General features: G+C 38.5%; 4 protein-coding genes across 5 annotated transcripts in view; all 4 read left to right on the top strand.

The window, feature by feature from the left end:
* LOC306700566 (heterogeneous nuclear ribonucleoprotein C-like) overlaps positions 1–6,421 on the top strand; it is a 35,138-nt gene extending 28,717 nt beyond the window's left edge. The window contains exons 4-7 of the mRNA XM_079165612.1: positions 1,775–1,944; positions 2,667–2,780; positions 4,415–4,572; positions 5,207–6,421. Of these exons, the coding sequence (XP_079021738.1) occupies positions 1,775–1,944; positions 2,667–2,780; positions 4,415–4,572; positions 5,207–5,245 (481 nt within the window). The 3' untranslated portion in view covers positions 5,246–6,421. The remainder of the gene's footprint in view (positions 1–1,774; positions 1,945–2,666; positions 2,781–4,414; positions 4,573–5,206) is intronic.
* Positions 6,422–7,466: 1,045 nt separating this feature from the next.
* uraha (urate (5-hydroxyiso-) hydrolase a) lies at positions 7,467–10,987 on the top strand. Of its 2 annotated transcripts, XM_079158988.1 has the most exons (5): positions 7,472–7,529; positions 9,152–9,210; positions 10,004–10,140; positions 10,276–10,411; positions 10,615–10,987. In XM_079158988.1, the coding sequence occupies exons 2-5, from the start codon at positions 9,157–9,159 to the stop codon at positions 10,702–10,704; spliced, it is 417 nt and encodes a 138-aa protein (XP_079015114.1). In that variant the 5' UTR covers positions 7,472–7,529; positions 9,152–9,156; the 3' UTR covers positions 10,705–10,987. The 2 variants fall into 2 exon arrangements, with proteins under 2 accessions (XP_079015115.1, XP_079015114.1); XM_079158989.1 differs by lacking the exon at positions 9,152–9,210 and having other exon boundaries at positions 7,467–7,529.
* Positions 10,988–11,782: 795 nt separating this feature from the next.
* pdcd5 (programmed cell death 5) lies at positions 11,783–15,759 on the top strand. The gene is made up of 6 exons (XM_079159008.1): positions 11,783–11,974; positions 13,783–13,826; positions 14,116–14,177; positions 14,993–15,084; positions 15,180–15,251; positions 15,336–15,759. The coding sequence occupies exons 1-6, from the start codon at positions 11,909–11,911 to the stop codon at positions 15,384–15,386; spliced, it is 387 nt and encodes a 128-aa protein (XP_079015134.1). The 5' UTR covers positions 11,783–11,908; the 3' UTR covers positions 15,387–15,759.
* Positions 15,760–17,112: 1,353 nt separating this feature from the next.
* mvda (mevalonate (diphospho) decarboxylase a) lies at positions 17,113–21,320 on the top strand. Its single transcript, XM_079186209.1, has 10 exons — positions 17,113–17,258; positions 17,456–17,526; positions 17,984–18,098; positions 18,181–18,327; positions 18,514–18,713; positions 18,945–19,019; positions 19,165–19,383; positions 19,944–20,059; positions 20,246–20,354; positions 20,783–21,320. Exons 1-10 carry the CDS (start codon positions 17,198–17,200, stop codon positions 20,861–20,863), a joined length of 1,194 nt encoding a protein of 397 aa, XP_079042335.1. The 5' UTR covers positions 17,113–17,197; the 3' UTR covers positions 20,864–21,320.
* The last annotated feature ends 261 nt before the right edge of the window (positions 21,321–21,581 follow it).

The following is a 21,581-nucleotide window of genomic DNA, read 5'->3' as shown; positions in this document are numbered from 1 at the left end:
AAATCTCAGTATCAAGTAGAGAGGCTTCGGAGAATATAACAGGTGAAAGAGAAAAACAGAGAACATTTTTCAGTCGGGCTGACTAACTGGCTATCAGCTCGACCAGTAATCTACATTACCGCCCGACTCCAAGTCCTTGGAGCTGACAGCTTACCTTCCTGTTGTTGGCTGGAATCAAACAGCAGAAGAGCTGTTCACTCTCATGGCTTTGCAGAAACCATTTAGGCTGTGCTCAGACTGTCCTTCATCCAAATATATCCAGATTGAGACGGAAAGATTGAGTTGATCAGAATGATCAAGGTTTGGTACCTGCAGGTCTGAAAAGCACTCAGTTGAGATCTCATAAAAAAGTCTGAGATTTAATTTGCAACGGTCTTGACATTTACATTTTTCCTGCCGTAGACCATAATATTAGTCATAACTGTTTTTTTGTGTGGTTGCGGGCTGTCAGGAGTCGTTATACGCTGTGCGTGCAGGAGTCTGTTCAATCATTTCTTGTGGTGTTTCAGCCAGCACCATCAGACCTAAAGCAAACACTGTCACTGTTCGCTGCAGTAGCTGGAAAGCTCATCATCTCATAATGGGCAAGTGTCCATTTTAGCAAAAAATGTAATTAATTAATTATTTCATCATTTATCCATCCATCAATATTCTGCCACTTAGCTTGACCCAAGCCATGTTAATTGATTATTATAACTACTTTGTTATAAACAGCTGAGATGTATAAAAATGTCAATGATTTCATGTTTGATAGATAATCGCAGGCCCAATTGTCCCACGTCATCATTTGACCGGCAGTATGACTACGAAAAAGGCATTACATTTCATTATGTGGTATTAGTATGGTCTTTAAATGTTTTTTTATTTAGTCTGGTGAACACAGTGAAAACCCTGGCTATCCTTTTTAATTGTTCTTCGAGCCGACTCTCTCTGTCGTTGCTACAATTAACAGAAACATAATCATATATAGATTTAATTGACCTTCTCACGCTTCCTGCAGCTTTACTCATTGCTGTTCGGTTGGTTGGTTTTGAGCCTGTAGCGGTGTTTCACCTGGTTGTTGTGTGCATGAGTGTTTAAATCACTTTCTGCTTCAGTCACAACATCACCTCTATTTCCACTGAAACATACACAAGCACACATGCACAAACAACACACAGTGTGGTTTCTGTAAGCACTATAGAGTTTGACTGGGATACACCCCATGTCACCAGCACTACTATAGCCTGGCAGCGAGCTATTGATTGGCCCTGACAGAACCAATTACATCCAGTGACAGTTGGAGACATAGAGCTGTCCACAGGGAGGAGGCAACGCCAGCGCAATAGAGACAGAAACAGAGATAGAAAGTAAAAGACAAAAGAATATAGAATAGACATATCCATATTTATCTATGAGGTGCTTGAACAGATGCTTTCCACAAGCGTCACATATTTCCTTTAATATCTCTTTTTCCAGCTTGAATCCCTGTCTTGTTTGAATTTTTTCAACATTAGTGCCAATGCAATAACTGTTGAGTTTTGCTACAAATTTTAAGGGAACATAAACATGTTTTTCTACAATACCCTTTCGTTTTCATTTAAGTACAGCCAACGTTCCCATGTTGAAGTGATGCCTAAACACAAGCAGCATTTTGCCCTCTCATGCTTGTGAGCAGACAAACACTTTAGTTGCAATTAAAATCACAGCACACCTTCCCACTAATTCAGCAAAATGGCTGCATGCACATAGTTAAAGATGAGTTGTTTTACAATTGTATCTACTGAACTTTTAGGGTGTATGACTACCAGCGTGTACCAGCATCCCTGTCTCCTCTGCCCCTGGGACCCAGACTGGCCAAGCGATCCCGTTCCTCCTCCTACTCCTCTGGGAACAGACGCACTCGAGACAGAACCCACTCCAAAAGCTCCAGAGCCCACTCCACTAGTTCATCCACAGCCAAGTGTGAGTAATATGAATGGACTCATGTCAAAAAAAGATTACATTAGATGATGCAGATTTATACCGTTTGTCTAAAACTCAAGGGGCAAGGGGAATGCCTCTTTACATGAAAAATTAAATGATAAATATAAACCTCGGATCATTAGATCTTTTGCCTCTCATCCTTTCAGTATAACGCAGTCACAGACAAAATATGCTGGGTGGAGTTTACTTAAGTCACAACACACAGTCTCTAGGTATTGAAGTTCAAACACTTTTTTAACCCCCTTTTTCTGTGACGCTCCTTTGAAGAGAGAAACGATGCAGTGGAGAAAATTAGCTGTATTCAAAACCCAGGCTGCATGATTCCTCAATTTGGCAAATCAGAAACTCTTATGCTGATCAAAGTTAAAGGCCAACATGCACTTTTTTGATATAAGATACCCCAAAGTGCATGCACATTTCTTCTTTCACAGTCACATTTTAGTAGTGAATTAAGGGTAATAGTTGGATATTTTGAGAATATGCCTATTTGCTTTCTTGCAGAGCATTAGATGAGACGGCCAATACCTCTCTGGTGCCCATCTTCTCAACTAACTCTCTGTAAGAAAGCAAATACGTTTCATTTGCCATTATGATAACTGATATGATATGATAATATGATCTAACTAATCCCTAAAGAGATTTTCAGGTTGTGTAATAATTTCCTCATGTCCTTTACATTCTTGCTGTCTTCCTCCCTGCAGTGGGAATGGAGGAGTTGCAGGTGATTAAAAAGGAGCTGACTCTGATAAAGACACAGATCGATGGGCTGCTCGACAGTCTTGACAAAATGGACACACAGAGGAATGACCACAAAGGTGAGACATTCATTCACAAAGACAGTGGAGGCAGGGAGGCGCAAGATCAACTGATAGATAATCTATTCGCACATCAAAAACATTTTAGGTGGACTCTGCAATATGCCACTTTCAGATTTCTGCTTGATTAGCTCCATCAGTCACAACCCCAATCAAAATGATTCAGGATTGGTGTCGCAGGGGAAACTGGGGGATGGGAATGTACTGCACCACCAGAGCCACTCCTATTTTACCTGACAAATCAATTAATTCCCTCCAGTCACACATTTTTTTAAAGTTGAAGCAAAGCCAATATCAACTCTGCAGGTATCTGGATTTATAAATGTGAGCAAATTATGGAACAAGCAAAACAAACAGTGTGGTTGAAGGAACTGACTGATGAGGCAAATATGAAGGACTGACAACAACAGCAGATCAGTGTGCATGGAGGGAAGAGCTGCTGCTGCCCTCATGTGGACGTTTGAACACAATACTGTTACTGCTTCTGCCACCAACAGCTTCGGCTCAGGAAAGGAACTGGTCAAGGCTTTATTATCCTTCCTAAAGAATTTGTTTTTTACTGGAATCTTAATTAAACTGATCAAAAAAGTATGTTCGCTAGTTATGTAATGTCCATACTATCCATGGCCATTGAGGTTACAGAGGTCTGGACCTCTGTATTTTCTGACTAAAACTAACTTGACTACACCGACTTGCTCATCTGATCGCTGTCATTGGTTTGTGTGCGTGTGGGTGGATGATTTTGACGTTACTACAGAATCTGTACTCAATACAGTCGTAATTTAATTATGTCAACAACTTGAGGAAACCCAGTGACAGACTTAGGCTGTCTGAGAGGCAGGGGCGGGAAAAAAAAGGCACCACCTGCATGTGGTGGGGCACCACCACATGCAGGTCACAAAACATTTTCTAATCACAAAACATTTTCTAGCATGGAGGGCAGCCTATATGGCACAACATTGCGTCTTCTCTGTTTTAAGGGCACCCTAGACGGCACTTTATCATGTTTTCTCCACTGGAGGGGCATTCAAGAGGGCTCTTTATCGTGTTTTCTCCACTGGAGGGGCATCCTAGAGGAAAATTTAACATTGTATATCTACTATAGGGGTATACAAGAGGGCACTTTATCATGTTTTATCTACTATAGGGGTATACAAGAGGGCACTTTATCATGTTTTATTTACTATAGGGGTATTCAAGAGGGCACTTTAGCGGTGTTATTTTGAACATGGTGGCATCAAGGGAGTCCACCCCTGCCTGGAAGTCATTATCAGGCTGAATATACAAATAGACTGTGTATGAAAAAGAATTATGTTCTACCTTCTTTGACTGACCTTGGGCGATGGATAGCTCTATTCTTCATATTAATTTATCTCAGGCTCTACTTGATTCCCCTGCCTCTCACTATCTAGCTCTGCTGCCTCTCACTTCCCCTCGCCATCTTCTCATCTGTCCTTCATCCTGTCACTCCCACTCTTATTTTCTGACTGTCTTAAAGTACAAAGTCAGTGGGATGCGCACAGACGTATTTGTCTTTGACCCACAGAAAACATGTATTTTCTTTTCCAAAGGAAACAGGACCTGGGTTCCACACCTAAACTCAATGCCTGCATCTGTTTATTCCTGTGCTGTAGGGTCTCCCCTGAGAGAGGACAGTCCAGCTGGCTCACTGTACGCTTTGTCTGCCAGCAGCCCCGAGCACTCCCTCTCCTCCCTCTCTCCACCCAGCTCCCGCCATCGAATCCACAGAGAGAAACCTGACCCGAGGGAGCCCGATGATGATCACCACACGGTAAATGCACCTGAAGTCTGTGTGCACTTGTTCTGGAATGACTAAAATGTAAATCAGCGAGGGCCGTTCCTTTTGCTTTTGTTGTCCTAACCGCATGATGCTAGTTTCTGGTATTAATGAGATTCATGACAAAGGTCTAAATGGTGCCACAATTTTTGTTAATTTGTCTTCAGAATAATGTCTTTCAGGGCCCCATTTTGTGGATGAAAAAAATTATAATTTAGAACAATAACACACAGGAAAACTCAGTTTTGCATAGAAATGAAAAAAACTAAATACAAGACAAGTTAACCAGATGTTTCTGAGCTACAAAGTGAGTTGTCATGAAACTACTACTGAGACTCCACTACCTTAAAATCAATTTACACTTGCACCATTCAGTTTCAGATTTCTTTATTGTCCATTAGATTTGCATAACATGGTAATTTGCTTTTGGCACTGGCATAAGACAATACACAACATACGCACACAACAATACACAACATTTATGCATCTTAAAGTATTAAAGTGACCAAATGGCGGTAATAATACAAGTTTTTCTGCCACTGGTATGTCGTCATTTAATTACACTTCAGTAATTGTGAGCTCGCAGTTCAGTGACTCTTTGTTTTGTCTCACTGTCTGTCTGTTACAGATGAGCAACCACAGCTCTGACCCAGAGGAGGAAATGTGAGGAAGGAACATGAAGAGACGTAGAAGACATGGATTAAGTGCCAAACATGGAGGAAGAGAACAACAACCGCCAAGCCAACACTCAAATTATCAGATAACACAATACATTTATGTTAATGTATCACAACAGCCTGGTTTCTGTGACCATATTCAAACAAAAAAACTGACACAGGTGACTTATACAAACCAAGTACATGCACATCTGATTCAGAAGAATTTGGTAGGTTGGCCTGAGGGAGTGAGAGAGTAATTATAAAGGACAACTGGAAGAACTGTAGTGAATTTAACTTTTTATTATCCTGCCTAAGGAGGCATTCCTATTTAATTGTAAAAGAGGGTTTACACAAACGCCAATATTCCAGTATTAATCCAAATACTGCAGAATTAATCCAAATGAGACAATAGGATTTTTGATGAAAGCCTTGTGTAAGTAGCTTACCAATTTATCTTGTCCACATTAAAACCCTTCTTCTGAAACAGGCAGCACATACCGGCATCAGACTGCACATATAGTACATAATGTGTCATGTTGCTAGAGGTGCTGCAGTGTTTCTGCCGTTTCACCACTTTCTCCCAAGAACGAAATTCTTATATCTTGAATTGGATAACGTAGAAACAATAAAGAACCAGGAATATTAATGAAGCGTGGGCAGTTATAAACCACGTTAACAGCGTACTTAAATATTATATTTTTCAGAACTATGGTATAACTATAATAGTGTGTGCATGTACTGTGAAATAAAAATCCCTTCAGTGGATCTCAAAGTATTTTGACTTATGAAAGCAGAAGAAATTGCTACATTCTCAAATTTGATCTTTCAATAGGGCTTTCAAATCTTTCAACTCACCTTTTCTCTTTATTGTATACTTCTAAGATATCAGAATTTAGCTAGTCAAAGTTAGTCACAGTAATCTGTGAGAGATTGAATAGTACCGCTGATCATTCAGGAGAAACAGGTTGTTTTCAGCTTGTAAGTATCAGTCTGCTATACTCTAAAACAAATGTCTTTTCTTTACTTTAAATGTGTTGGAGAAATGTTACTACTCTCTTCCATCATGTATTTGGCACTTTTCAGACATGCAGAGGCCCCGGTCAGTGTGTAATATTGTGTATTATTGTAAACTTTACTGTAATTGTTGAACTGTCTGATTTTATTCTTGCTTTAGCAATTCTCATGTGTTTTTTTTAAAAGAAAACAAAGATGTTATTCCTATGCTGTTACATTTTTTTGTTTGCATTCTTCAGATTAGCCAAGTGGAAATACTCATTGTCAAAGTAGTAAAGGTATTTTCATATTGAGTATAAATACAGTACATGGGAGTGTGTGTTTTTTTCTAAGAGACCAAGGCAGACACTGAGAGAACAATTGAAAGAGAAACAAACATTGGAAACAATGTTAAGTATCAGAAATCATAAAATGTTGAAAGTACTGCTCCAAAACTTTACCACTTACAGTGTGCAAATATCCGAAGTGTATAAATCATATATATAATAATAGACTCCATATCAAACAGAGGAAAGTTGAAAGTAAACATCATCTCGCTAGCTGTAAGTCAGAAAGCTAAATCACATGATCACAGGTTTCTCTGAACCCACAACATCTGTAGTCCTCTGTGCATGGATGGTTTGACCTAAGGTCAATCGGACCCTCAAGCAGAATTGTACACATTATTATCCATACTGTGTGTGTAGTTTTGAGGGCTGATATGTGTCTGATGATACCACCAACACTGACTAGATTCACACTACAGCAGTTCAGTCAGGAACACTCTCGTCATAGATTTTAACCATTTATTGCAACAAATGGACATACAGTTCAACTTGGCAATGATGGCTCCGCTCTTTGAATGCTCCCCAGATTAGCCAGCAGCTACCAAGCCAAAACGGGCAGCACTGAGCAACAACCTCCAAGGGTTTACAGGAATGAGCCAGAAGTACCTTTTTTTTTTAAATACATTTCAACCATTTGCCATGAAAGATGAACTCTGAACTAAAAAAAGGGGGTGGAGGCTGGGGTGGAGGAGGCGAAGCTTTGCCAACAGGACGGTCTGTAACAGCGTTGGTGTAGAATGAATCGGTGAGGAGGGAGTTAAACAAACCTCCTTGAAGTGAGAGTGGGCTGTGACTGGTGTGTGGCTGTCAGCTGGTTACAGTTGGGGGCGTATGACTTCCGTGTCCTGCATGAACTAACGCGATGCTTCATTTTCCACAAGTTGTCCACAGTTGACGAGACTTCAAACTCCTGTGACAACAACATGGCAGCCAGGTCAAAACGGATCAATAGGTACAGTACATTTTCTGCACAAGGTTATTTTAAGAAAGTTTGGTAGGGTTGTTCTACTATATTTTTTTCAGAAAAACGACTAGTGGTGGAGATACTGCAGATGTAAAATGTGTTCAAGAAAGTATCTCTACCACTAGCTGTGTTTCTGCAAAGCCATTTCAGATCAGAATTCCAACCGTCTATTGCTAAGGAAGTTTGCACCTACAAGGAATGTGTCATGGCGGGTGGTGCATAACACTTAACAATTAACAATAACATTAAACAATCAACAACAATCAACACAGTGCAAGAAATAGAAACATTACAATTTACAATAAAATAAAGTGCACAACAAATAGATAACAGGACTATAGAGACAAGTGAAATGTTAAAAGTGTCGAGTGTGTTTAAATAAAGAAACATAGGGATGTGCAGGGGAGTGACCAGTAGGAAATTGTCCTGGGGATGACAGAGTCAGTGGGGGTCCCGGGCTTTGTTAATGAGCCCGACTGCGGATGGGAAACATGAGGGATCTCAATAACTGATATACTATGGCCACAGGGAGAAAATGGTAATAACGATTGGTTGTTTTTATTTGACCCTTTAAACAACAATATTTTGGCTAAGCATAAAAAGTAAGAAGACACAGAGTGCACAGTTTAGGATGTTCATGTGGTCAAATGGTGCAGTTACGCAGTTAATATTGAATTAATATTGGAAATAGGACATGATAGCTAACTAGAAACTGTCAAATCATAATAGGAACTGAGTTGGAATAATTAATGTTAATTGTTGAGAACAATCTCTTTACTGATGATACACTGTCCATTTGACGATAAAGTCCAAGAGTTATAGCAGAAAGCTCTGGCAATAGCTCATTAAATGGACCTTCAGTTTAGAATGTTTACCACAGTTCATGTGACAGACTTTTTTTGACAGCTGTTTCTAAGAAAAACTAAAAAGTATAGTCGCATTTTAGCATAAGGTAAATTTCTGATATGCTCAAAGTTTTTACGAAAACACATCGTTGTCTTGGGATCAAAAGCGTGCACACGAGAATTAAAGGAAATTACAGCAATACTTTCAAAGAAAAACTCCCAATAGCCCGACGTAATAATCACCATGTTTTAATGTGTTCACAGAGTAGTGCTTGTTGTCAACATTTAGCTCTAAAAGATCCCTCATGTTTGAAATTATTACATTGAACACTCTGGTTTGAATGCCATTAAAATGAGAGCGGGGTGAGAGGAGGTATCACAGCACGTGCCTTGACCTATAAAATTCGAGCAGGAAGTTGTAGGTGTATTTAGGGTCCATTAAGATAAACATATGTCAGAAAATGAAAAGAAACGTTCATTTTACTTCAATTATTATGTGCTTGTCTGCATGTGCCTCGGCCTCTGAGCAGTCCACTTTCATCATCCATTTCCACTAAGTGCAAAGTGCTGAAAGCAAAGTGTGACAAAAGGAGCTCTTGCACAACCAGTCTTCTGTTGACAGAAAGATAAGCACTTTAGTGCTGAATGTCATGCTGAATAGGTCAGTGTGCAGATTTGCAAGGGAAATGTGACATGTGATGCTGTTTAATAAACCATGAAATTATATTGTTTCGGTTAAAACCACTGACCCAGTTTATTCATCAGCACACATGAGCGCGTACAGGCTGCAGCAACTCAAGGGTCATATTTTGCCTGGAAATAAGGTAAGAACAAAACTTTTAATAGATATACAATACAATATTTCATTCAATAGAATAGACAATTATATTCAATATGTTGTATGGACCATATATTGTATTTTATAGCAACAGCATGAACTCTGACTGAGAAGATATTTTATGAGAAATGAGAGAGGCTACAACAGGGGCAGTCAATAGTCAGTCACTGAAATATAACTTTTTACCCAAAAAACATTTTTGAATGTACATATTATATCCATGGTTTCATTTAGATGTTATTATTAGTTTGAACTAATAACTACCTCTGTATCTAGTTGAGGAAATTGCATGTCCTGTTATTCAATTACCCTAAATACATTACCCTTTATACATAATAACTCACAACTTATGTACAATTTGCTACTTGTATTTAAAATGTTCTGAAGCAGAAGTTTCACTCTGCATTCCCAAATAAATCCCATGTTGCTTCAATACAGGAAGGTTTCCTCTTTAAATAGCTAACTTTTCAGTGCTGATCAAGGAAGCAGAAAGCACATCATTAAAATTAATTTAAACATCAAATAAGTCTGAAAACTTTGAAAGAGCTGTGCTATATGAATGTAAGATAGTATATGAAGATGGGGTGTTAAAGTGTTCTTCCTTTACATTTGGAACAAATATATTTCAAAATCAAAGTCACTTTAAGAAAACTAGTCCCGTATGAATATTTTTTTGCCAGTTGTCAAAAAACAATTGTGTCATTTGTAATGTTGTAGTCGAATGTGATTTCTTCCGATTTGAGCTCATCAACTGAAAGTCTTAAACTCTTGTTCTGTAGATCACAGCAATGGCAGGCCCTAGTCCCCTGACCACCCATGTGCTGAACACGGCAACGGGTGTCCCTGGTGCGAACATGGGCCTCAGTCTCTATCGACAGGACCCCTCCACCAGTACCTGGAGTTTGATAACCACTGGGTAAAAACCTGAGGAAAAGTGTCATAAGCAAAACACCACTCACATAGTCCCCAAATATGGTCACAGGAAAATGTCAAACATTCCCACTAATGTATATTTTCATCATAGGTCTTAAATCATATTTTGTCTCAACAGGATCACTAATGCTGATGGACGTTGCCCAGGACTCCTCACAACCCAAATGTTTACTTCTGGGGTGTACAGATTGCATTTTGAGACTGCTCAGTACTGGGAGAGTATGGGAGAGACCAGCTTCTACCCGTATGTTGAGGTAAGGAAAGGCATGAAGGGTTATGTGCCAACATGATCTTCATCTTTCATTCTTAGGTATAATTCTGCTTTACTTGCTTGTGGCTTTACCATATTTGTGTAACTAAATCAGTGAATTTGTACCCTCATTTAACTTGGCATAGGCAATGCAATTAACAATCATGACAATTGTTGATCTCTTTCATGTTTGGTGTTTTGTTGCAGATTGTCTTCACTATAAATGACCCGGGCAAAAAGTACCATGTCCCACTACTCCTGAGTCGTTTTTCTTATAGTACGTACAGAGGGAGCTAGGAATCAACGGTGATGTTCCATCACAGGCAGAGGCAACTCCACCAAGAACATCCATCCCAGCACCAGCTGTACTGACACAATGCTCCATTTGAATGATTCCTCCCTTTGAATACTGATGTGATACCGTAATAAATATAATTTTTTTACGATTACACAAACAATATTAGGTCATATACACTGCACTTATTAGGATAGCATTATATTAAACGACTATTCAAAACTGTTATCAAGGCATACACTATTTTAATTAAACCTAATAAATAAACTGTTTTTTTTTGGTCAATTTTTTTCTTTTGGTCTTTTGTCAACATGCATGTAAATCCACCTGCTAGTATTTTTTCAAAAACTCAGCACTCTCTGTATTTAATACTAAATGAAACTGACCAAAATTCACATTGTGTGAAACAAATACCATTAAAATAAAGTATATTACATGGACATTGTTCTCAAAAAGAGGATGCTGCTATTACTTTGTCAATTCCTGTAACACTTGAGGCCGTTCCCATCCTCAACAGAAACTATTACTATATATATTTGTGGCGGCTGGTGGAAAATGTTCTAGGTAGGGACATCCAATCAATTTCACATAAGAGGGAGTTCACCTTTAAGTGAGCCTTCCGTCAGGCAACGTGGTTGAGGACGGTCCTCAGCCTTCTTTGTTATGCTGTCACTCATGATGACACGCCTCTCTCAGTTGATGACACGCCCCCCACGTTCGATCAGGGTCAAAAGTCTGAACTAAAAAAAACCGACCTGAAAGTGAAAAAAAGATTTGAGTCTGAAATCTGAAACTGAAAACTAAAAAAAAAACTAAAATATCAAAATATATATTAAAGTGAAAAATGAAAAAGAAAATGTATTAAAAAAAGTTCAAGATCACAACATGAACTTTCAGGTTAAAATTCTTTTTTCAAAAGCAACACTTTTGACCTGGATTTAGCTCCATACCATGGCCCTCTATTGGCCAACCGCCATACATTTCTCCAATTCATACATCTGTCCAGTAAGAGTTCTCACATCCGTCTTATGTGCTCCTCACTCCGCGCTCGATTGCTTTAGCCTGAGTGTTGGCTCGGTGTTTTCGACTTTGATTGCACTGCCCTGTACTAGGTAGGGCCTTGCCTCTGCTGGGAGTTTAGGTTACATTTTACTACGTTATCTCGTTCCTTTTCAGTCTATTAGGTGCATATCACTACTGTTAACCATGGCAGACGAAGAATTAGAGGCAATTAGACGGCAAAGGATGGCGGAACTACAGGCAAAGCACGGGGTAAGGACAAAACACGAGCTGGGAAGCGTGTTTGCGGCCGCCCTATAAGGAGAGGCTGAGATGCTGCTAGCTAACTTAGTGTGGCTAAACCAGTTACTAGAACTCAACTAATGTAACTGTCGATTCGTGGAAGTAAAGAAACCACTTATGAGAACCATGCTCTGTGTAAACGAACCGTGATTAACTCATTAGTAAGTAACATATATCACAGTAATAACCAGCATCATCTCACTGGCACTGCTAGCGCACACCCCTCTGACAATGACAGCGTTAAAATCAAACTACGAGTTTTGACAAATGTATTTATTTTATGTTCACATGTACACAGCAGACTGGTGAGCTTAGTTAGAATTGAGTATTTTCGTAGATTATCTGTTAGATTTATGTTTAGTGAGAAGGCAAGACAGTTTCATTACCATGAGTGTTTCTTTATTGTCCACATGATAAACTGAAGCATTCACTTATAGTGCAAGGTAAATACTGTCTTATGTGACCTTAATACATAATGTTGTATATGTATACTATAACAAAATATTGATATAGTGGCATCCTATGTGAGTGAAATATAAAAACACTGCTTTCTTGAATGCGCACAGTATCTTAAATTGTACACAATATATGCATACTGCTCTGCAGAAACCCATTGATGGAATGAGTAAGATGTTATTTTATCACAGATATATTGGTATCATTGTAGATTGTACCAGATAAGACATTGCTGTACAGAAAGGCTGAATATATATATATTTGAGGTAATTTATAAACAGTGTCACAACTTCCTCCTTTGCCCTCCAGGGAGTGCTGACACGTATATTTTTAATTAACCCAGTACACATCTCTGCACATAACTTGTACGTGTCAGTGGCTAGCTTAGACATACACACAATGGCTACATTCAAAGTATCCTTATCAAAAATAAATTTACTAACAAATGTTTTTGTTAAAAAACTAATATTGGCTGATATATTGTAAACTCTCAAACAGATTGATTAGTATCAGCCTCAATAGTCCAGTGTTGGTAGGGCTTCAGTGATTTTACCAGCTTATAGTTCTTCAGCAAAACCAGAATTTTGTACAGACTTAAAATCAGAATTGGCTCGAATGTTTGTAAAGCTAACTTTAAGGGAATGTGCCAAATTCCTATTAAAAACGGCACACCATGTGGGATTTGTTTTAAGGACAACAATTCTTTTATAAAATAGAAGAAAGAAGTAGAAAAGTCCAGGACTGTTTCCGTTGTTGTGTTTATGTATGCTTCATTTCCAACTTTTATCAAGATGAAGACATTCAATGTCAGACTAAATACATATTAGAAAATGAGAACTAAAGACTTGAAATTAGATTAATTTGAACAATTGCTCAACTTTTTCAGGGAGCAGATAAGGTGAAAGGTATCCTAGATACCCAAATGAATCGTATCATAAAAAGGAACAGTTGTTTATTCAAAGCACAAATGTATGTGGATGAAAAAAAGATAAAACAGAAAACAATACTGTAAATGATTCATCATGATTAAGACATCTTAAGCTTATCTATATAAACATTAGGTTTAACTAATGTTAATGATTGTTGTTTTGATACAGGCACGCTGTAGATTCTTGTATTGCATCAAATTTCAACAGATCTTTAGCCAAACATTATGTTCTAGTGAAATATATCATTGAAACTCTGTTTCATAAAATGATGAAACAGCATGGGGAAACTCATTTAGACAGTTATTAAGCTAATCGGTGAGGTGTTGTGGGAATGTTGGGCTGGTATGAAATCTTAACCTATATGTGACAGTGCTGTCTGACATTCGCTTTCAGGATGCTTCAAATAATCAGCAGCAAGGAGAGGAGGCCAAACAAAGGTAAAATGTGTTCATTTAAAGCATAGACATATAGTGAATGCATTTGACTTTATATACAGTACGGTGTCTTTATTAGTACTTTAAGTTAAAGAACACTGAATTATCTACAAACTATTGTGACTATTGTGATTACTATTACAGAGTCTCAATATATTTGAAAGCAAAGTTGAGCCAACGTTCTGATGGCCTGACTGTTCAATGAAAGCATTTTTCTGTTTTCTTTTTTACTCAGTCCTTGACCCAAACAGTGGTACGTAGTGCTAATGTAGTAATGTTTTCTTTTTTACAGAGATAGCGACATGAGGAACTCTATATTGGCTCAAGTTCTCGACCAGTCTGCCCGGGCCAGATGTAAGTAATTTAATTAATTTAGCCTATTGAGAGGAATCCATTTGGAAATTCATCAAGTTCTTGAAGGACCAAAAGGTATCATTAAAATACTAACCGATTGCTTGGCCTCCGGTATTGCTGCTCACAGCGTTCTCAAGAACCGCTAATTAAAATAACTTCACAATCGGAGCACTGCGCTTCCTTTGGTCCTGAGCATTTCACCTGCCATGACATAGTTGCACCCACTAGCGATGGTACAGTGGACCCAACCATTGACTGCACAGTGTATACATAACACACTACTAAAAAATATTAATAATGTCCTGTGGATCTCAAGAGCAATACACCAGCCACGTGTGAAGTCGATCGAATGAACGGTTGTCGAGAAAATAGAACAACAGACAGACATTGTAGTGAGATGTATTTATTTGGCATGTTGAAAATGGCCAAAAAACAGCAATACTGTTTTCTTTTTGTGAAAATCAGATGGAAAATATTACAAATGATTAAAGAAACGCACGTATTAAAACCTGTTCTAAGTAGCAGGATTGGCACTGTATATAACCAAGTCACCACCGGCATGCCAGTGTTAAAAATGTTGCCGAAAAGAATCATAGCAAAGTTTGTAACACATCTTAATAGTGGTTTCTTTTCACTCTAATGAAAGTATCATACAGGATGTATCTAAGAAATGTAAGGCTCCTCTTACTGAGTTTTGAAAAAAAGGGTCCAGTGCTCCTTTGCAGCTATATTGTGTGATGAATAGGTTGTGAAGTGCATCGATAAATGTCACTCAAATGTGAACACAAGGTGGTAAAATCATTTTCCTTTTTCAGTGAGCAATCTTGCGTTGGTGAAGCCGGAGAAGGCCAAAGCAGTAGAAAACTATCTCATTCAAATGGCTCGTTATGGATCTTTGGGAGGAAAGGTAAGAAAATGACCTCTGCTCTGATGCTAAAAATGCTAATGTTGCTATTATTCCACATGCCAGAGCTGTGACGAGTGGATTTTTTCTTTTGTCAGATTACCGAGTCGGGCTTGATCGAGATTCTAGAGAAAGTCAGTCAGCAAACAGAGAAGAAGACAACGGTCAAAGTAAGTGCCACTGAAATGTCCGCTTTGTTTGAGTCATTATCAGTCACTTGTCCATCTTACATCCTTATGCTCTGTACTTGTCAGTTCAACAGGCGTAGGGTGATGGACTCGGATGATGATGAAGATGATTACTAACTTTAAATGGGAACCGTGGAACAAGCCAAGAAATCTATGCGAGGATATGCTTCACTGAGACTCTGACACCATCTTTGACCTGTTAGCTGAATGCCACACGAAGTTCTGTGTGTCACTGGAAACTACATCACCAGGAGTGAAGAACAAAGTGGAGTTGACGTTGTGGCATAAGATGTTGGGGGGGTAGAATAAGGTGCTCTTTTGTGATCTAATTTTGATCAAGTTGCTTCAAATTTGCTCTGCTTGTGTCACACCCCTGATAGCTCATGGCACCGTTTGACTCCTCTCTGTTGTAACTCTTTTTTTCTTTTATTTTTACCATGTTGGACTTCTGTTCTTCAATCACAAGAAGCTAAATAAAATGCAAAACACACTCATTGTATCTAGATTATTTGAATTCTAAACATTGTTCTGTATTTAGGGCCAGCATCCCATTTACTTTGGTTGTTGCACTTCGATATTTTCTTTTTGCTGACATGTTTATTAAAGGTTTACATACAAAAATAAAAAAATTTTGTTTTTCTAGTAAACCATTTCTAAAAGAGTTCAATGCTTTGAAAAGGTTTCTATTTTGTTTTTTCATAGATTTTGTTCCTTTGGTCAACGGACACAGTTAGCACGGTTGTGAGTGACTATGCTCACTGCAAGAACAGACAACTTTACAGTATCATTACACATGATCTTCAACACAATAGAAAAAGTTGTCTTAATGTTTCTTTATAGATGACTGACTATTTCTGCTGAATCAACAAGAGTTCACAGATGGCTAAATGTATTCAACTACTTTTAAAATAGAAAGCATGAACGAGAAAAGTGATTCATTCTTTTATAAAATAACACTAAGCTTTGTTTCCACAATTAACATATAGTAAGCCGGTCAAACAGCCGAAGGAAATACTTGCATCACTGTTGCATCAAAATGAATAACTTAGCTAGAGTTAGCATAGCTTCACAGTCAGCATTCATTTTTACAAACACTACAGTTAAGTGTTACTTTTTGCTTTGCTCATTGCTTTGCACTTTAGTGTTCCTGCATTGTCAAGTGAAAGAAGAGTAATCTAATTCTACAAGAAAGGGAGTTACCCTATCACCATTGGTGGAAAGAGTTTTCAGATCCTTTATTTAAGAGGTTAAGTAAAGTGTAAAAATGCTCCATGACAAAAGTCCTGCATTTAAAAAGTTTACTTTAAGTTAAGGTAAAAGTATTATCCGTAATAAAAAGTATTTGAATATATCATGCACTGCTTAGATGAATGTATTGCACGGTTTGTCTTTGAAATGTAGTGGAGTTGAAGAATTAAGTAGTACTTAATGGAAATACTTAAGTATAATTAGCTTAACATTTTTATTTTTTACTTGTTCTTATCTCACTACTGGTTTTGATATACAATTACAATATTTAAAGACAATTTGATTTTTTTAAATATATTTATTCATAATCATTTACTTTGCCTAAACTGTTAAATGGATTTTTTCTAATTCATATAAAGTCCATAGTGAGATACACTGGTGTGGGCTGGTCTCTTCCTTGCCCCATTTTCGCACGACCGTGGTCAGATAATCTCTCATTGGCTCTTCCGACTGTTGACTCAGAATGGTTCGACTCTGATTGGTCGCGGGGTTAACCACGTGTTCGAGACCAGCCAATCGAAAGACACCGCGAGGAAGCGATATAGTAAGGTTGTACAGCGTTAGCTTAACTGTAACTGCTGAGCACTAGAGGAGCCTTGTAAAGTATATTTCAAGGTATACAGTTACACTTTTAGCAATACAAACGTCGGTTTACATATAGAGCTGTGCCTGGAGATAGTATGGACAAGCCAAACACAGTTACATGCACCGCTCCTGTGAATATAGCTGTCATCAAATACTGTAAGTATCTCCTCGACTTGTGCGTATCCTTGTGTAGCAGGTTTGTAGCTTTAGGTAGCAAAGATAACTAAAGTTAATTCTCCCTTAACGAAGATACATGTGTTTCTGGTATGGTAACTTGTGCATGGTGTCTCACTGAATACTGCACATTGAAGCATATTAATATTGTTTCACCTTGTGTACAACTTACTTTCTAGGGGGGAAGCGAAATGAAGAGTTAATTCTGCCCATTAACTCATCGTTGAGCGTCACATTGCATCAAGACCAGGTACGTAAACAGCATTGTCATCAGACTATGAATCTTGTGTCTGTAGCAAAATAACAGTGCGCTTTCTCAAAGTGTTATTACTTCTGTACAGAGCTGCTACATTATATGAAGACTCCATTAATACATCTTGAAGAAAGAGGCTAATAATAATTAGAGACACTTGCCTCAGTTTGGAAAAACTATGTATAACCTTTTGTTTGGTATTAGAATATAGTGTCACCATCTGTATTCCATGGTCGCTGTAAATGTAATGGAAACATACCAAGAGCGTACAAATACATGATTCAGATTATAGAAAATATGGACCTTGCTGTTGAATTCTGGGTGGGTTACATAAATGGTGTCGTATATATGATGCGCAGATTTTGAGGCTTAGATTTTGTAATCTGACTTTGTATTAGTGATACGATAGCTACAATTTCATATAAATCCGCCTTGTCTTCCTCCTTCTGTTCAGCTGAAAACTACCACAACAGTTGCAACCAGCAGGTCATTTCAGGAAGATCGAATATGGCTAAATGGCAAAGAGGAGGACATAACCCATCCTCGACTACAGTCCTGTCTGAGGGAAAGTGAGTCCACAGAGAGGACAACAGCTATGAGTTAGAGAGGGAGTGCAGGCCACCATGTCACTTTTCTATGTTCTGTGTTTAGTTCGACGACTTGCAAGGAAGAGACGTAATGACGGGGACCCTGCTTTGGATTCGATGGGTTTGTCTCACAAAGTCCACATCTGCTCTGTTAACGACTTCCCCACTGCTGCTGGGCTCGCCTCCTCTGCTGCTGGATTCGCTTGTCTAGGTGAGGGCACACCAATGACACAAGAGTACTCATTCTATTGAACACTCAACTGCTGGTTTTCATCTTAGAATAAGAACTATGTTTCCTGCGTGTGCCCATTCTTCAATATACCATGTCTATCTCATATTTGATACATTTGCATTTGACCTAGTCTCCTCTGCTCCCTCTTTCGTTATTGTGTTGCAGTTTACACTCTTGCCCGGGTGTTTGCCGTGGAGGGAGAGTTGTCTGGGATTGCTCGGCAAGGCTCCGGGAGCGCATGCCGTAGTATGTATGGAGGGTTTGTCCAGTGGATCATGGGACAGAACGACGATGGCAAGGATAGTCTAGCCCAGCAGGTGGCACCAGAGACCCATTGGCCTGAGCTCAGAGTCCTTGTATTAGTGGTAGGTCAGTTTGTGTTTGTTTGAGAGAGAGACTGACAGAATGATGTGAGTCAGTTATGTCTTGGCACTTTTGTACTCTATTGTGAAAGTCGCATGCTATTTTTTACTTCTATGAATGACTATATTTAGTTCAACATGTAATGCAAGCGTCTTGACCAGTGCACAAAATGTACACTTAAGTTGAAGGTAGTAGACAAATTATATCACATGTAATTAATGCTTTTTTCATAGGCCAGTGCTGAGAGGAAGTCAGTGGGCAGCACCTCTGGAATGCAGACCAGTGTACAAACAAGCCGTCTCTTAAAGGTACGCGCATTAACTTACATTATTCCATGTACTAACATTAATGTAAATCTGTTAAAAGTGGAGATTATTTTCATTTACACTGTATTTAAATCCAATTCATTGTTTCTCACAAGAGAGCCTATGTGAATCTTTTCTGTGTGTGTAGCACCGAGCCGAGTCTGTCGTCCCGGGCCGGATGGTAGAGATGATTGAAGCCGTGCAAAGAAAGGACTTTGCTGCATTTGCTGAACTAACCATGAAGGACAGTAACCAGTTCCATGCAACCTGCCTTGACACATACCCACCTATCTTCTACCTCAACAGTGTGTCTCAACGGGTTATCAATTTGGTGCATCGGTATAACAGACACTACGGGGAGACAAGGGTGAGCAACTTTTTGAGAAAGAGCAGAAAAATATTGATGTATTACTCCTCTTGTTATAGTGTTGGACAGCTGTGTATTTACTTTAAAAAATACTTAATGCATTGTTACACAACAATAAAGAAAGGAAAAAGTAAAAAATGGTAACTTTGCTGGATTAGGAGTTGCAGTTCTTTGCATGATAAAATACAGTAATAAATGGAAACATTGAGCTTTGAACGTTAAAGAAAGTGTAAAATGACTTGGAAAAGTTAAGCAGCACATGTTTTGTAGTTAATGGGGCGACCTCATATAAATTACAAACATTCTCTAGAATGTCTTCAGATCATTTGTGTGTGGCAGTGTCTTTGTCTTTGGTAATGTACTCCATGCATTATGTAGAACTGTAGCCTCCTCACTTTTGTATCCCTGCTTTTAAGTGAAGGCACTTTTTTTTTCTTCAGTTAGAAATTTGCCTCTGTTCATGCAGCTGAATTTCTGAGATTGTGTAATGAAGATGTGAAACTTGTGGGGTGGTTTCACACTCTGTATATGTCGGTTACAGTCTCCTTGTTCCCCTCTAGTTGGCCTACACATTCGACGCGGGACCCAACGCTGTGATCTACACGCTACAGCAGCATGTTCCTGAGTTTGTTCAGGCAGTTCAACATTTCTTCCCCCCAGAGACCAATGGAGGACAGTGAGTTGACAGTTACTCGACTTACTACATTTAGCTCTAAAAAATATTGCTGACAAACAAAGTCATTCATCGGAAATCTGAAACATAAACACGCCATGATAGTGTTTTTTGGCTCACTGTCTAATAAGCTATGTTTGCTTCAGTCTCTTTCAAATGAGTAATTGAATGTTTCTTTCTTCTCTGCAGGTTTCTAAAGGGTCTTCCAGTTAATCATGTGGCTCTTTCTGAGGAGCTGAGACAGGCTATTGGTCTAGAGCCCTTGCCAAAGGGAATAAGCTACGTTATTAGTACCAAGGTAGTACAGACATACACACAGATGTAATCACTCTGTCGCTCAGGTGTTTTATCAGTTTACTTTATCAACAACAACTGAAACTCAGTGTTATCTGTTTTAGTTTTAAATGTCTTGGTGTGTCTATTTTAAGAGTGCACAATATAAAGTAGAAAGACGTGATATATCAGTTGTCACATTGCGAGACACGTCTGAATTTCTGTCCACATTTCCTTTTTAACATGCTCTTACGTAAATACTGTGTTGCACTACTTCAGTTGAAAATTGTGGCACATATTGTGATATACAGTAGTTCCTCTGCTTCACTGTTATGGCATTAAAAGTTAATTCAGTATTTGATCTTTATTCATGTTTAGACTTTATTAGAAAAAGCTCGTGAGTTGATGAGTTCTTTTGTATAATTAATGATCTTTTCTTGTTTTGTGTTGAAGGTTGGACCAGGCCCTTGTGTTGTGGAGGATCCCACTCAGCATCTACTCGGATCTGATGGGTTGCCTAAGAAAACTGTGTGAATCCCTGCAGCCAAAAATAGACAAAGTTCCACTGAGCAATAATAAAGCAAACTCAGTGGAGATCAAACTTGCATTTGTCATATGTAACTACGTTTTTACAAATCGCAGCAACACCACACCTTCCTTACCATTGTTGATGCTAATATGTCTTCTTTAATTATCAAACTGTACTGGTGTGCCTCTCCTTCTCTCATATTTGGTCATTTCTCAGTATCTAACATGTGTACATAGACGCACTGGCATTGCTCAAGGGTACTGCCTGTGTGCTCTTGAGCAACACACTGAACCATGAATGCAGCTAGTACTGCAGCTGAGCTTGTGCTCTCTGTCGTATCTGAGCACACGCTTGTGCCTACGGGAATTTGAATGGATATCTTTTTAATTATGTTTTCATTTTCATCTTGTGAAAACTTAATTTCAGACCTACAGTACATACTTAGCCTTTGTCAATTGTATTCTGTACCAATAAATAAAATATATTTTAGTCAATATAGCTGTTTCTTGTTTTGTCTTTTGCCATTTCCAAAATCAAGCTTTTGTCAGATGTTTTTGTCAGGGATAGATGCAAAGATAGGAAAATGAAAATGTGCCTTACTGAAAGCTGAAATGTTCAGAATGGCAAAGCCCAGCAAGCACTAAAAAATGTGCTTATGAGTCAATTATAAAACCATGAGATCATTCCCTTATCAATGGCAAAAATCAAACGTCTTTGTATAGT

This window comes from Pholis gunnellus, assembly GCF_910591455.1.
Source record: "Pholis gunnellus genome assembly, chromosome: 1".
Lineage (NCBI taxonomy): Eukaryota > Metazoa > Chordata > Actinopteri > Perciformes > Pholidae > Pholis > Pholis gunnellus.
Note: the sequence above shows the minus strand (reverse complement) of the source record. Positions and strands in the feature narration are given on the sequence as shown.